Source organism: Populus alba, chromosome 8 (genome assembly GCF_005239225.2).
Source record: "Populus alba chromosome 8, ASM523922v2, whole genome shotgun sequence".
NCBI lineage: Eukaryota > Viridiplantae > Streptophyta > Magnoliopsida > Malpighiales > Salicaceae > Populus > Populus alba.
The window spans coordinates 19425430-19442419 of record NC_133291.1 but is presented as its reverse complement, the minus strand read 5'-3'; the positions used below and the strand labels follow the sequence as shown (position 1 = coordinate 19442419).

The 16990-nt window shown below is 34.9% G+C and overlaps 1 protein-coding gene across 1 annotated transcript; it reads left to right on the top strand.

The window, feature by feature from the left end:
- Positions 1–6625: 6625 nt before the first annotated feature.
- LOC118051343 (cytochrome P450 726A27) lies at positions 6626–8667 on the top strand. The gene is made up of 2 exons (XM_035061952.2): positions 6626–7573; positions 7832–8667. The coding sequence occupies exons 1-2, from the start codon at positions 6674–6676 to the stop codon at positions 8447–8449; spliced, it is 1518 nt and encodes a 505-aa protein (XP_034917843.1). The 5' UTR covers positions 6626–6673; the 3' UTR covers positions 8450–8667.
- Positions 8668–16990: the final 8323 nt, after the last annotated feature.

Below are 16990 nucleotides of genomic sequence, written 5' to 3'. Positions count from 1 at the left end.
CACTATGAAATAGCATTGTCATACCTAGTTCTCTTATAATTCTGTGTCTCCTTTCAACCATACCTGTTTGCTCAGGAGTGTATGGACAAGATACCTGATGAACAATTCCTATTGAACGAAAGTGACTTGCTAATTTGGAGTTAATGAATTCCCCTCCTCCATCTGAATGGAAAACTTTGATCTGTTTATTGAATTGTCTACTGACATACTTTTCAAATGATAGATAAACTGTTAGAAAGTTAGTTTTATTTTGGAGAGGAATTATCCATGTATATTTAGAGAAATCATCTACTACACAAATATAGTACTTAAATTTTCCAATAGATAAAACAGGGGCAGGTCCCCATAAATCACAATGTATTTTTTCAAAAATATTAGTACTGGAATGTTTAGAATGCGAAAAAGGTAACTTGCTAAGTTTTCCTAATTAACAACTATCACAAAGGTGCTCAGTCTTCATAGCTCTTGTGACGTCAATCAATCCTTTATTTTTTAATAACTGCACTGCAGAAAATTGAGAATGTCCTAAATGTTGGTGCTAGACTTCTGCTGATCCAGTTTTAAAGCGATAAGAGAAATGTAATTCTGGCGAGTTGTGCAAGACATAAAGATCACCCTTACGTCTACCTTTGATCAGAGATTGTCCTGTTTTCCGTTCCTTAACACAAAAATCAACGTTAGAGAAATTGTTTTGTTAGCTGACTAACTAAAAGTAAATTTTTGGTCAATTCAGGAACAAGTAGAACATCATTGATAGGTAATTTAGTATTGCTCTGTTTAATAAATGAGTCTCCAATACCAACAATTGGCAGAGAAGATCCATTTCCAATAATGATAGAATCAGTTCCAAAATATGTTCGAATATCAGTTAACATACCTGGTTTGCTTGTCATGTGATTCGAGGCACCGGTGTCTGAAGTCCATTTAGTGTCGCAAACAGTATTGTCTAGTGTAAGGGCTGCCAATGCTTGTGGAATTTCACTATCATGAGTAGTTTTTTGCTTAGGTATCCACCAACAAATTTTACCAATGTGGCCCATTGTGCCACAATATTGGCACTTGTCCTCACGATAAAGGTCTCTTTCTGTTTGGGTCATGCAACGTTCTCCTGGTGGTGGAGGGTGTCGTTGTTGAGTAGGGGTGAATCTATGGTTTTGATCTCTGGATTGTTGTGCTTGAAATCCTCTCACATTGGATGAAAATGAATATATGTTGCGTGAGGATGGCTGCTGTGAGCTTTGGTGATTGCGTTGCTGTTGTTGCCCATAAAATGCAAGCTGTTGGGAAAATTGTGAGTTTGTCATGTCTGTATAAGAGGAGAACCAGTTATGATGTTGATCAAAATTCTGGAGCTGAAAGACCAATTCTGAATAGGATGGTCTTGGGGGCTTTAACATGGTTGTTGTGAAGTTTTCATACTATGGACCAAGGCTGGTGAGAAGACAGAAAACCTTTTCACTGTCTGAAACTGGTTTGCCAATTGCTGCAAGGCTGTCACATAATTTTTTGAACATGCGAATGTGTTCTTCCATAGATTGATTGTCATGTTTCCGGAAATAAGTGACTTGTTGGCGAAGTGTAAACTCACGTTCTTATGAGTCTTTAGCATAAGCATTATTAAGTGCTTCCCAAACAGCAGATGAGGTTTTTAAGCCAACAATAAGGCTAAGTGCTTCTTCAGACAAGGTTCCAATAATCCAACCGCGAAGAAGCAGATCAGATTTTCTCCAAGTGATGAAAGCTTCAGTTAGGACTGGTACTATATTTTCTGTGTTTGAGTTATTGACTGGATCTTTCGTGATGAATTTTATTGGTGTAGGATCTTCATTGGTGAGATGCCCGACTAGCTCCTAACTCTCTGCAAGAGACAGAGCTTGTTCCCTCCATAAAGGGTAGTTTGTTTGACTAAGCTTAAGGGTGATGAAGTTCCCAACATTGAGTGACAGTGAAGTCATTGTGTGGATATGTTTGTGTTTGTTTGTGTGTGCTCACTCCAAGGCTCTGATACCAAGAGAAAAATATGGCAAAGGATGAGAACAAGCAACGGAGATGGTCTCTGAATTAATTTCTCTTATACTTTTTATTAGTATATCAAAACAAGGCTTAAGCACACATAATACAATATGTGCAGGATGTAAATATATATAAATAACAAACAGAGTAACTATTGACTTTCCATAGTTGTATTTGTTTCTATAGTTACAGGATTTCTTAATTATGGAGGCTGATTTGTCTCTGATTTGTTGCCATCCTGGAGTGTAGTAGCCGTTGGAGTATTTTCTTGATTATGGTGGCTGATTTGATTCTGATTTGCATGCAGATGTAATTTCCATGTATGATGAGTTGCCATTCTGGAGTGTAGTAGCCGTTGGAAAGATCTGGTCAGGAGATGCTGTTGTTGCTACTGCTTCGGTGATGTTGTTGTTGTTGTTGATCCTGTGATGTTGTTGCTGCTTCAAGGGATGTTGTGATGTAGCTGTTACTTCAGGGGATATTGTGATGCAGTTGTTGCTACTGCTTCGATGATGCTGTTGCTGATCCTATGATGTTGCTGCTGTATTATTGCTAATAATATGTTGTTCGAAGAATAATTTTTGTTGGAAGATTTATTTGTTTTTTTTTTTTTTAAGTTAACATACATATAAAAATATTATCTTAGCAAACAAATAAAAGTTCAGAGGAACTATCTTTTATTTTTTAATTATAATTAAAAATATTTCGAATAAAACATATTTAAATTAAGTACTAGGCACAAATTCTTAATGTTCAAAATGATAACAAATAATTATGATGATTAAAATAAATTATTAGACTCTAAAAAAAAAATCATAGATATTTAAATATGTCTTATTTTAAAAAAAATATATTGTCATGGAATTTTACATATGACTTTCAATAAGTTTCATAATTTAATTTATATTAGCGAATAAATATTGGTGAAATAATTTTTAACTTTCATATCTTAATCTTAAAAAATATATATATTTTGTTGTTTAACAGGAGGTGGTTTTTTTATTATATATAAGGTAAAATAATTTTTAACTTTCATATCTTAATCTTAAATTTTTTTTTTTATTTTGTTGTTTAACGAGAGGTGGATTTTTTATTATATAAGGATGAACAACCTATCATCGTTGAATCTTATATTGCCCTTCCCAATCTTTGAACTTAAGACTTACTGATTAGAGATCTTAGGTTTTATCTTTTTGATTAAGATTGATCGAACAATTTAAATTATATTTTTTAAAACAAAATATTTTGAGTATACAAATTGTTTATAATCAATATATTAAAAAAAGTACTCAAATAAAAATGTATTAATTATTAAATCAAATATTTATGCTTATCAAAATTATTAAAAGAGAAAAAGAGAAATACAGATTATGAATAAGAAAGCAATGAAAGTAACATATTTGTTAAGATTATCAACTATTTTTACCACATTTATAAATATGTTAGTGACACGACTAAAAGATTGATGTCTTCTCTCAAGTGCAAGAGTATCGAAGTAATAAATAACCCGGCAAGATCGGAATCGAACCATAAGAAGGTTAACTATATAAATTATAAATAACAACAACACAACAACAACAACAATAATAATAACAAGAATAATATTAACAACAACAACAACAACAACAATAACAATAACAATAATAATAATAATAATAATAATAATAACAACAACACTAATAATAGTAGTAATAGTAGTAGTAGTAGTAATAATAATAATAGTAATAGTAATAGTAATAGTAAAGAGGACTTTGAGATGTAAGATTAATGTGAGGATTAAATAATGATAAAAACAAATGTCAAGGTTAGAGGATCCACTAATGGTATTTCAAACAAGTATAGTATAAACTTTTATTACTCAACTGGAAACCACACACAAAGAAGTTTCCAATCGGATTATATTAATTATCTTATTTGAGTAATGCCAATACTTGTAAATATTATCAGGTATTTATGGTGATAACTTATGTTAAACAATAAATCAAGTTCCTTTCATAGCACAGGTGTCGGTTATACCATGCAGTTGGATTATGAAAGTGTCAAGTATTTGTTGTACCAAAGGTTGTTCAACACAAATCTAAATTAACCATTTAACAAGCAAGGTATTAAAAGTAAGCAATATAATAAATATAAAACATGTTAGTATCAAGCATTAAAGTCCATGTTGAGTTTATATTATACTTATTCTTATACCATTAGTGTAACCTTTTCACCTTGACATAATAAATTTAGCTAAACATAATGAAAGAAAGAAACATAAATAAATAAGATAACAACATAATTATGGAAAGGAAATGAAAAGCATAAACAAGAGATTAATATAACATAAAATAAAATTTGAACATTACAAAAATATAAAGAAAGAGAGCAAGAGCATGATCTTGATTTGAACACCAAGATGCCTAAATGCATGGCAAATAACTTCTTTTATAGGCAAAAATTTGAAACTATTGATTTGATAAATAATTGTTGAGTGGGTGGTCACATCTTGACTTGGTGACAATTCTTATCTTCTTATCTGAACAAAACATCATTGCTAACGTCAGAATTGGATACAATTGTACTCATGAAAGTTCTAGGAAATTGTCTTATCTTTCTAGGAACAAAAATTGAGATCATTTGGACTTCTAGAACTTGAGATATTGGCTGAACACTGAATAGTGCCTAGGCTGCATGACAAATTCGGACTTCTCTGTTGTTGCTATAACTTGGACTTGAAAATGACCTTTTTAAATCTTGGACTCCACATTAAAGTTTTAAGCTTATGTCTTATCTTTCCATCCATATAAAGCAGACCTAAATCCGAGATCTATAGCTCTAGATATGTCCCATTTACCAAACAGTGTTCCAGTTTAGACTAAACCAACATCACTTTTCTAAGCTTCACTCTCTCTTTATCTTCTCAATTTCAATAGTTGAATTCATCAATCAATCCTTTGATTTATATGATAGGCCTGCATTTAAGATGAACATTTACTATATATTAAGGTATCTTATAGTATCAGACATGTTATTATAAAACATGTTTCAATTAAGGAGTTATTGATACTTCAAGTGCAAAATAATGATATAAAACCTTGATAAGAATGCATTTTTAAGTACTAATCAGTTAGTTTTTTATATTCACTTAAAATCATTATAATAACATTCAGAATTATATAATTTTATAAACGGGCTTTCACGTTGTGAACACAGGACAATGTGCATGTACATGTGATTATAATAATTTTCTATAAAAATTGATCAAGCGATGCTTCATGTCTTTCAAGATTTTCAACTTTCATTAATCACTGATGTGTTGTCCCTTAGTAACGCGTGGGCAACTACCTAATTTAATACCTAAAAAGAAAACATCATTTTCCTTTCTTTCTTCCAAATATTTTTTTTCAACATATTTTATCCTTTTAAGCAAGGTTATAAGCAAGGTGATCAATTTTGTTCTTGTTGGTGTTTTGTTTTTTTCAATTGAAATAATATGTTTTTATTTTGAAGTGTTTTACCATGTTATATATATAATGCAACCTCCAAACGGTGTGATATATATGTATATAAATAGTGCAATCTCGAAACGGCACACCGATATATATCACACCATTTGGAGGTTGCACTATTCATATATTTCAAGGTTGCCTTATATATATATAAAAGTGTTTTGGCGTGTCGTTTCCAAAAACAATCTATACGATTGGTAAAAATATAGTTTGACTCAAAAAAATTTATGATATTTTTTAAAAACATTGTTAAGACGACAACATATTGGATCGACCCCGGATCAACCTAGATTAACTTTTCAAATTCGTGACCTAGGTCATACGACCATAATAACCCCAAATAGAGCAAATCAAAATAAATTATGAAGCTCAATTCTCAATAAATTCATTGTTGAATGATAAAATTGGAAAAAATTCAATTTATAAAAAGGTCACAATAAAATGACCTAAGTTTACTCGAGTTAACTTGTGAAACCCGTGACTCGGGTCATGAGACTAGGATAATTTTATAGAAAAAAACCAAAACAAATGACAAACATTAATTCATAATCAACCAAAGATCGAAGACGTTGAATGATAAAATTGAAAAAAAAAAAAAACAAAAAAAAAAACTTGAGTCAACTAGGTTAATCCGTCAAACCCATAATATGGATTATGAGATTGGGATAACCACACACACAAAAAAAAAAAAACATAATAAATTATGAAGTTTAATATCCAATAAATCAAGTTTTGAATGATAAAATTAGAAAAAAAAAAAACACATTTGTTTTTTTGAAAAAAAGCAACTAAAAAAAAAGCATTATTTGGCTGAAACGAAACAGTTAAAATGTTTTGGATAAAATTTGGATATAATTTACAAAACAGATTGAGATTCTGAAAGAGATAAAATATGTTCTAATATTTTGTTTTTTGAAGTGGAACAGGATCATTCCAGATGAAAGAGAAACATTGCTTATAATTACAAAACCTTTTCTAATTTTTTGAAATAAAAATTTTCGGCCGTCCAAATCTGGATTCCTCACTTATTGACTTGGAGCCACGTGGACCACAAATTTATAAAAATCGTGATATCTTTAAGTTACAGTTGCATCAAATTGTTGAATTATATAGCCACGCCACTTCGATTACATTTTAATTAGCCAATATTCCTATCCCTTCTCATTATCATGCAGCAGGAAATTCCCCTTGTCCTGGGCTTCCTTCTCCTTGTCTTCGCTGTGTTGAGATTAGGGAAGAAATCAAAAGGCCATGACTCAACTCGCACACCACCTCCGGGACCATGGAAATTACCCTTAATTGGAAACATCCATCAGCTAGCTAGCTCTGCAACAATGCCCCATTATCTTTGTGCGCATTGGGCCAAGAAATACGGACCAATCATGCAAATTCAGATTGGAGAAGTTCCTACTGTTATTATTTCTTCACCAGACGCAGCAAAAGAAGTGTTGAAGACGCGGGAAATCAACTTTGCTGAAAGACCAGCTCTCCTTGTTTCAGAAATCATGCTTTACAATGGCCAGGGCATGTCATTTGCAAAATTTGGAGACCACTGGAAACTAATGCGAAAAGCATGCATATGGGGGCTATTTAGCGCAACACGTAAACTCTCATTCAGATCAATCAGGGAAGAAGAGGTATCAAATTTAATCAGCTCCATCCGTTCGAAAGCAGGTTCACCAATCAACCTCAGGGAATTGCTTTTGGATTTGTCAAATGAAATTATTACAAGAACAAGCATTGGTAAGAAATGCAAAAACAAAGCTCGATTTTTACACACTATTGAACAAGTGTCAAAGTCAGTAGGAGGTGTGAATATTGTAGACCTATTCCCTTCCGCTAGATTAGTACACATGATCAGTAAAATGACGTCTAGCCTCCAGAGGTTGCATGAAGAAACGGATCAGATGCTTGAAGACATTATAAATGAACGTAGAGCCAGCAGGGTAGAGAAGAAGACAGGTGAAAATAAAATTGAAGCAGGGGATGATCTTCTGGATGTGCTTCTGAATCTCCAAGATGATGGAAACTTTAAAGTTAAAACAGATAGCATCAAATCAATTATCCTGGTTAGTGGACTTATGCATGCTTGGCTTTACATGTATATCATATCTACACGTCTAAAGTTGCACAAATCAATTTCTATATATATATATATATATATATCAAGATTCTCTAAAGATGGTCTAACGTGAGGTATACAGCCCAGGCATCTGTTTTTCAATCTGTCTTTGTATTTAGCTAGCATCAAATCTATCTTCTTAGTTAAAACTAATGAAATTTCACATATTTGAACCTAGCTAACTCGATAATTAGTCTTATTTCAGGAGATGTTCATTGGTGGGAGTGAAACGTCATCAACGATTTTGGAATGGACACTGGCGGAATTGATGAAAAACCCAAGTGTAATGGACAAGGCACAGAAAGAAGTGAGGCAAGTCTTGGGTAATATTGAGAATGTTGATGAATCAAGTATCGGAAATTTGAATTTCTTGAAGCTAATTATCAAAGAAACTTTGAGATTTCATCCTCCTGGACCTTTCATTCCAAGAGTATGCGTCAATAGTTGTGAAGTTCACGGATATGCCATAGAAGCTAACAGCAAAGTAATGGTGAGTGCATGGGCTATTGGAAGGGATCCTAATTATTGGATCGAACCTGAGAGATTCCATCCTGAGAGATTCCTAGATAGCTCCGTCGATTATAAAGGTGCCAATTTTGAATTCATCCCATTTGGTTCTGGAAGGAGAATCTGCCCAGGAATGACCTTTGGTTTGGCTAATGTCGAGTTGGCTCTTGCGCAACTGTTATACCATTTTGATTGGAAACTTCCAAATGGAGCAACACCAGAAGCTCTTGACATGGAGGAGCATTATAGTTCCCTGACTAGAAGAAAGCATGATCTTATATTAATCCCCGTCCCATATCGTCCTTCGTCCATGTAATGAACAGGAATTATAAACCACCGTTTGTTTCTCTCTTTCTTTTTGCTGGCGCGTGGTCTTCGTTTGGCGCGCATGGGTTTTATCCGTTGCAGGAGTAGTGGCGTGGCTCACTATTTCTCCCTTTTCAAGTATTTAATCATCATTAATAAATCTCAGCTTACTAAAAAAAATAAAAATAACTAGAGGAATTATAAACATGTCGTTGTCTTTTAATAATATGCTCTTTTGTTTGTTTGTTTATTTCTTTATATAGTTTTTACGGGCGTGCATAATGTTCTTCTGACAATAAGTACTGGTAAAATGGTTGCTGCTGATCTGTGGATCTTTACTCATGCATTCCATAATCATTGAGGTATTTTACCCTCTTTTTTTTTTTAATCATTATTAATGTCTCAACATTGATTGAACTGGGCTCCATTAAAAATCATTGTTAGGAATTTAATCCTATTCCGTGTAAATTAGGTTTCGAAAAATTAATCAAGCTAGATAAGCAAAATTATTTGAAAGCACAAAACTAAATCAAGTAGAAAGAAACAATCACAAGAAAACCAAATTTTACGTGGAATCTCTTCCAACTCTGAAATAATCCACTATAATCAAGAAAGCAATACTTCTTTGTGAACACGAATACATAAAATATTGGTAATTTCAATACAAGAAAATACCTCTCTATCGAAATCCATCTCACCACAAAACTTGACAACTCCGCGAAATCTCTGTGAGGACCACCGTTTTGAATACCACAAGACTCCGTTACTGTAGCATCCAAAAATAAGCGGAGAGAGAGGCCCAATATCCGTGTATCAAATCGTGGCATTCTTTCTTGTGTATGGAAAAAATCAAGCAAAAATAAGATGGCGTTATTTTGCTGTTCGTCTGCGTCTATGAGCAGAAAAGCAAACAATCACCAACTGTTTTTCTCCTTATGCCGCACCACCTTTCACCCACGCGGTACATGTCGAAAAACAATTAGTTTTTTCTTCTTCTTGTTCTTCACGGCGCACACACCCTTAAATTTGTCTTCTATGTATGCATATATGTATACATAGCCGACATTCCAAAGTCCAAACCCTTTTTGGTTTTCGGTTCACGGACTGCACACGCAGCACGTCCCTTTCATTCCTTTCTTCTTCTTCTTCTTCTTATTATTATTATTATTATTTCAATTAATCCTGAGCTATGCTATGGTCTCTCATGCGCTGGACCATAGTACAAACCCAATCATTTTAAATCCCATCCGGTGATTGATTTGATTTAAAATTCAAGTCACGGATCACCGAGTTTTGATCACTTAAAAGCTATCGTGTCAAATTTTGGTGCGCTGCAAGGTTGTCACTGAAAGTGCGCCCTTATAGATCTTTCTGGCGGAAGTTGATTTCATCACAATGGGGGTGCCTTATAGTGGCAAAACGGGATGGCCACAAGATAATTCATCCCCCCCTAAAAGAGATGAATTATCACAACTCAATTGATAATATTTAAGGACCAACTGGTTTTGCCACAAACCAGTTTGTCATGGAACACGTGCATTTAGAGACCAAATTTATCTCCAACCAGAAGTATATCAGCAACTTAAATAAAATTTTGACTACTTGTTCTTAAATCATCCTCAATTCAAGCACCATGATTTGATATTTATATAGTAATTGACAAATATTAGAACAAAGAAGAATTAAAAAACCACTAGCATGGAATAAATGAAGTCGTGTCTGCTTCCAATTCAATGTAGTTCGCCATGTTTATATATATATATATATATAGAAATCAAGATAATATTACATAAATGAAAAAAGAGCCACACCATCTTACATATAAAAAATTAAGCTAGATACAATTGATAGAGCATATGTTTTTCATCATAGATATGCTTCAAATAAATTGCATTATCTCAGAGGTTAGAACATAGGCATTGTTTCTTTATGATGAGTCATTTTTCTTTATGGCAAAATCGAAAGAGATGCAGACATAATACTGATTACATAAATTAGAACTTGCCTTGATGAACTTGTAGCTCAACTGGCACACAAGTCTCTACGCTTATGAATTTTTGGATCTAAGCCTCTCTTATATTTAAAGCAAAATAGAAAACTTGGTAGCTAGCAGCCTAGCAGCACATACACTGCCATTGAATACTAACAGAAGTTATAATACACTGCACTAAACTTTCCCAATTTTTTTTTTTTTTTTTGATAACCCGGGGTGTCCAGGGCTAGCTTGCGCGCACCATAATTAATTTTCGGGCCCACTGAACATCCTGCAAGCCCAGTGAGCATGTAAGGCACCACGGGGGTGACAGGCATACACAAGTGAGGCTTGAACCCTGATACAGGAAAAGAAAATAAATCTCTTCAACCGCTGGGCCAGAACCTCATCTCTCTTTCCCAACTTCTTTAATTCAACCTTTGGCAGTGATTACTACATTCTATTTCTAATTTGGAGTTCCATTGCTTTGTTGGATGATCAAAGACAAAGAGCAAGAGCATGGATAGATGGAATGGATTTACTTTACTGATAATTAATTTATGTAGGCGTGCAATGCATAAATCAATGGGGACTAGTACCAACACTCTATTAACAAAAAACTTTTCGTGTCTCGTGCTTGCCGAATCCATCAATTTTATGTTTAATATACACACACTCACAGTACTTTATGTTGACTGGAGGTTTCATTATTTTTTTTATAGGACACCTTCAGCTACAAGTCATTTGCTACCAATAATGTTAGTACTGGATGGTTTAATTTGGGAACCAGATCCCATGTTCCATACTTAAGCAGAGTTGTAATCTCAGCACTCATGGCTTCTCTCCAACTTTGTTGCTTGACTGCCTGTGTGTAACTTGGTGGCTCAACAAGAGACCATTGCTGAGTTGATGCTGAAATAACTACAGTATTGAGTATTTTCTTCTTTGGATTAGGCCTGAGCACCATAGGATGAGTTTTAACTGGTGGTTGTTCTGCAGACACTTGGACTAAAGTGGAGACTAGGATAACACTACTAGATGGACTATCTATTTGCACTTCTACATAATTGATTGCAGCTAGCAATGAAGTAGTGATGCATTTGGGACAAGTGCCATTACCAGAAATTCGCTAAATATCAACGGAATCCCTGACGAAATATTTATGTCGGTATTTTTCGGTCGAAATTACCGACGGAATATTTCCGTCCGTAATTCGATCAGTAATTACCAACGGTTCTATTCTGTCGGTAATTACCAACCGAATTACGGACGGAAAGTTTAAAATTAATGAAAAAAGGGCGGGTACGTGACGCGGAGGTTTTGGCGGGTGATTTTTCCGACAGAATCACCGACGGATTCAAAACCGGGGACCCGTACGTGTGATGGGACCGGTTCACCATAAAAAATACCAACAGATTTGAAATGTCAGATCCGTACGGGTGACGTGACCGGTGCACCATCAAAAATATCGATGGAATCACCGAGGGATTTGAAAAACAGGTTCGTGCGGTGACGTGTCGATTTCCCGTCAGAATTACGGACGGAGTCACCGATGTATTCATCGACAGTGTTATTTTTTCGGTGAGGCCGTCGGAAAAAGTGAATATATGGCCGCTCTTCCGACACTCTCCTCCCCCATTTCTCATTCTTCTTTTTAATCCTAAGTCTCCCCATCTGCAAATAACTAGCCCCCCCTCGCCCCCAAACAAAAATCTTCCTCATCTCAGCAGTTGTATTTCTTGAAGTTTTGTGGTCACAGCATCCGTGTTCTGATTTACTGACGGATTTTATCAATTTTTGTAAGTAATTCTATCTTTTTAAATTTTAACATTTAAATGTTAATTTTATTGTTTTTTTAGTATATGTATTTTTGTTAGTAGATGTACATGTTTTATTGTTATTTCTCAAACAAACTTGTAGTATATGAATATATAATTTTATACCTGTTATGGTTTGTTTTAGATTTTGTAAGATTGTATTTATTTGTAAATTGTTAAAACTTTGTGGAATTACCGAATTACATGTTATGTTTTGAAATAATTAATAGTTTGCTTAATGGTCCTTTTTAAGTTTTATCGATGGTATTGCAGAGTGGTAATTTCTGTTAATTTATATATATATATATATATATATATATATATATATATATATATATATTAATTTGTATGGACATTGATAAATGATCATAATGAATATTTAATATTTATGAGAAGTTGTGATTGGTTTGTTGGATAATCTCGAGGTAAAGTAATATTTTTACAAGTTTATTTACCTAACTTAGTTAATTAATATATACATGATGTCATCATAATTTTATAGAGGTTCAATAGAAGTCATGGATGATCGTTCATGGATGTATCTAGATTCACCTCAAGGATTGCGGAGGATGGATTATTGTAACGGGGTTCAGGGTTTTATTAATTTCGCAACATCTATCCCCAGAAATTTTACTGGAGGCGGTATTAGGTGTCCATGCAGGAAGTGTCAAAATAAAAAGTATCTGCATCCAGATGTTGTAATGATGCATCTTCTACACAAAGGATTTGTGGAGGATTACAAGTGTTGGTATGCACATGGAGAGGTATTTGTTAGTAATAGGAGAATGGGAGAAACGGTGGTTGGGTCAACTTCTAGTGCTAGCAACGTGCATGAAGCGGAAAATGACAACACTAATCCTTACAGAAACATGGTTATGGATGCAATGAGAATGAATCAAGGTAATGTCCAATCGTAGAAGAAGAACCTAATGCAGAGGCAGCTAGGTTTTTTGATTTGTTGAAAGATTTTGACGAACCATTATGGGATGGCTACACGAACCACAGTAAATTGTTGGTCGTGGCACAGGTGTTCACCATCAAGTCAGATCACGGGTTGAGTGAGGCCAGGTATGACAAAATTATTGATTGGGCAAGAAGCATTTTACTTGAAGAGAACATGCTCAAAGAGAACTTCTATGCTGCGAAGTCCATGATGAAACCCCTCGGTTTAAGATACCAGAAAATTGACATGTGCCCTAACTTCTGCATATTATACTACCTTGAAAATGCTGAGATGACCAAGTGCATGACATGCGGGCATTCTCGTTACAAACCCAGAACTGACAGGGAAAGACTCTAGTGGCATATAAAAAACTTAGATATTTCCCGATCACACCTAGACTGCAGAGGTTATTTATGTCACCAAGGACTGTTGAGCACATGACATGGCACCAAACAAACGATGCGGTTGATGGTGTGATGGTGCATCCTTCTGACGGCGAAGCGTGGAAACGCTTTAACAGTGTGCATCCTGACTTTTCTGATGAATCAAGGAATGTCTGTCTTGGGTTGTGTATAGACGGATTCAACCCATTTGGGTCATTTGCTGCTCCCTATTCTTGTTGCCGGTCATACTCACAATTTATAACTGCCACCGGGAATGTGTGTGAGGCCGGAGTTCATGTTTCTATCTACTGTCATACCCGGGGTGGAATATAGATGTTTGTCTTTGACCGTTGATAGATGAGCTGACACAGTTGTGGTCCTCTGGAGCTCTAACTTATGATATATCGAGGAAAAAAATTTCCTTATGAGGGCGGCTTTGATGTGGACTATCAATGATTTTCCGGCTTATGGAATGCTTTCTGGTTGGAGCATGCATGGGAAACTCGCATGTCCATACTGCATGGAAAACAACAAGGCATTCACGCTAGCAAACGGAGGTAAAGCTTCTTTTTTTGACTGTCACCGTCGCTTCTTGCCACTTAATCACAGGTTCAGAAAGAACAGAAAAGATTTCTTTATTGGTAGAGTTAAAAAAGATGTTGCATCCCCGCGTCTTTCTGGTGAAAAATTGCATCATGTTGTATCAGAGTACGGTGACATTGTGTTTGGCCTTCAATCAGGTAAGCAAAAGTTTCCTGGTTTTGGTTTGACCCATAATTGGGTAAAGCGAAGTATCTTTTGGGAGCTTCCGTATTGGAAGACCAATCTTCTCCGCCATAACCTTGACGTCATGCACATCGAAAAGAACGTGTTTAAGAATATTTTCAACACCATCATGGATGTGAAGGGGAAGACAAAGGACAACATGAAGGCTAGATTGGATATAGCTTTATACTATAACCGTAAAAATATAGAGTTGGTTTATGAGGAGTCACGGGTTGCAAAACCAAGGGCAAGCTTCTTGTTAGAGAAAAACGCACAACTGCTAGTCTACAAATGGCTTAAGAGTCTGCGTTTTCCTGATGGACATGCATCGAACATATCAAGGCTTGTTAACATAGAGGATTGCAGATTGTATGGAATGAAGAGTCATGACTGCCATGTGTTTATGCAAACACTCATCCCATTAGCTTTTCGTGATTTGTTGCCAAAGGGAATATGGGATGCACTGACGGAGATCAGTCATTTCTTTAGAGATATATGCTCCAGCAAGTTGAATGTTGAACACATTGAGAGGCTTCAAACGAATATCATCGAGACACTATGCAAACTTGAGATGATATTCCCTCCTTCATTTTTTGACTCAATGGAGCATCTCCCTATACATCTTCCGTTCGAGGCAAAAGCTGGAGGACCGGTCCAGTATAGATGGATGTACCCATTCGAACGGTGAGATATTACAGTTGCAATGGAATTCATATCTAGAAGTTTTTTCTATGTTTTTCTTAATTGAAAATACTTGAATTGTAATTCAATGCAGATACTTGTTTAATCTCAAGAAAAAGGTTAAGAACAAGGCGCATGTTGAGGCTTCGATAACTGAGGCCTATATTGTTGAAGAGATATCAACATTTATCTCGTACTATTTTGAACCTCATCTGAGAACAAGAATCAATCGCGTTCCACGGCATGAAGATGACGGTGAAGTGCCTTCCAGTGGGAACTTGTCAATATTCTCTAATACTGGACGACCCACACCTAAAAATGTCGTAAGAGGAAGATATTTGTTGGAAATAGAATTCAAACAAGCACACAACTATGTTCTATTTAACTGTGATGAGCTGAGACCATTTATTCAGTAAGTCTATATATGTGTAATACTAATTAAACTTTATCAGTAATATACTGTTAATTATATATTGTAATATCATACACTCATTATCACTTGCAGGCAACATCGACAATATTTGCTCTCCAATAATTCGCAGCTGACCAAATCCTAGATCTTTCAATTACAAGATGAACAATTTACCACATGGTTCAGAACACATGTAAGCACTATCACAAACTCATTCTAACTTGCAAAATTACTATACGTATGCATGTCATTACGAGATTCTTGTTCATTTACCGTTTATTAATGTACATTTAATTACATATATACAAGGTTTATCAAATGGGAAGGAGTGCGCCTAAGTCATTGTTTTCACTAAGCCTCGGCCCTGAAAGAAAAGTTAAGTGCTACAACGGATATTTTTTCAATGGATATGTTTTCCATACTGAAGAATACGAGCAAGGAAGAAAGACATACAACTATGGTGTTTATGTTAAGGGATCCACAAGTAGTGAGTTAGAAGTTGACTACTATGGTAGATTAGAAGAGGTCGTTGAACTGCAATATCATAGCGAGCTGAATAAAATGTTTTTATTCAAATGCTATTGGTATGACACGACGAACAGAGGAATCAGAATTGATCCGCACCATGGTCTGGTCGAAATCAACTCAAAAGCTAGACTCCGCAACATAAACGATGTCTTTGTTTTCACAAAACAATGTCAACAAGTTTATTACACATACACCCCTTCATTTAGAAAGGATCGATCAAGAGTTGATTGGTTGTCCGTTTTAAAAACAAAACCACGGGGTCGTGTTGAGGTTGTTCAGGATGAGAACGAAGACACAAGTGTGCGAGATGAAGTCTTTCAAGTTCGTGAGTTGGTTGAACCATATCGAGTTGCTCCTTCGATTGAATTGTAAGAAAATTCAAATTTTCGAGTTCTCGATGATAGTCTTGTTGATATTGACGGAGAGGAGTTGAATGTTGTTCTAAGCTCTAGCGGACAAGCAAATGTCGATGAAGAAGATGATATCCATATTGAAGATTGCGATGAAGATGATGACAATTCAATTGATGAGGAAGAAGAAGAAAATTTCGACTAACTATCAAAATGAAGCCCTATGTAAAACCATTTTTCTCATGTAATTTAGATTATGGATGATGTATTTTGTAAAACAAAATATTTACTGTTTAAGCAATGTTGTTATTGTTTTATGCGATGTGTTGTTACTCAATTTCAGACCCCCACGTGTTGGAGAGGGTGTATACCTCTTTTGAACAGAGTATAGGAGTTTAGCTCATGTTCGCTAGAAAATTGACAAAAACACAAAAATAAATATTTTTTTTGAAAAGCCTTGTTTGAGCTGTTTTCTGTTTTTGTTTTTATCCTTCCCCGTTGCTACCAAAATCATCAGTTTTTTTAGTTTGGTCAGGAGTCTTCATAATGTTAAATTCGTTTTTTTATCTGGTCTTTAAGGTTGAATGAATCCCTTAGAATTTGCACTAAAAAAAAAAATGGTTCTGCTGCTGTGGCAATTTTTTGTTCCAACTTAGGCTCTGATTTTGACTCGGTTTTGTACAACATCTGACCATCCTAG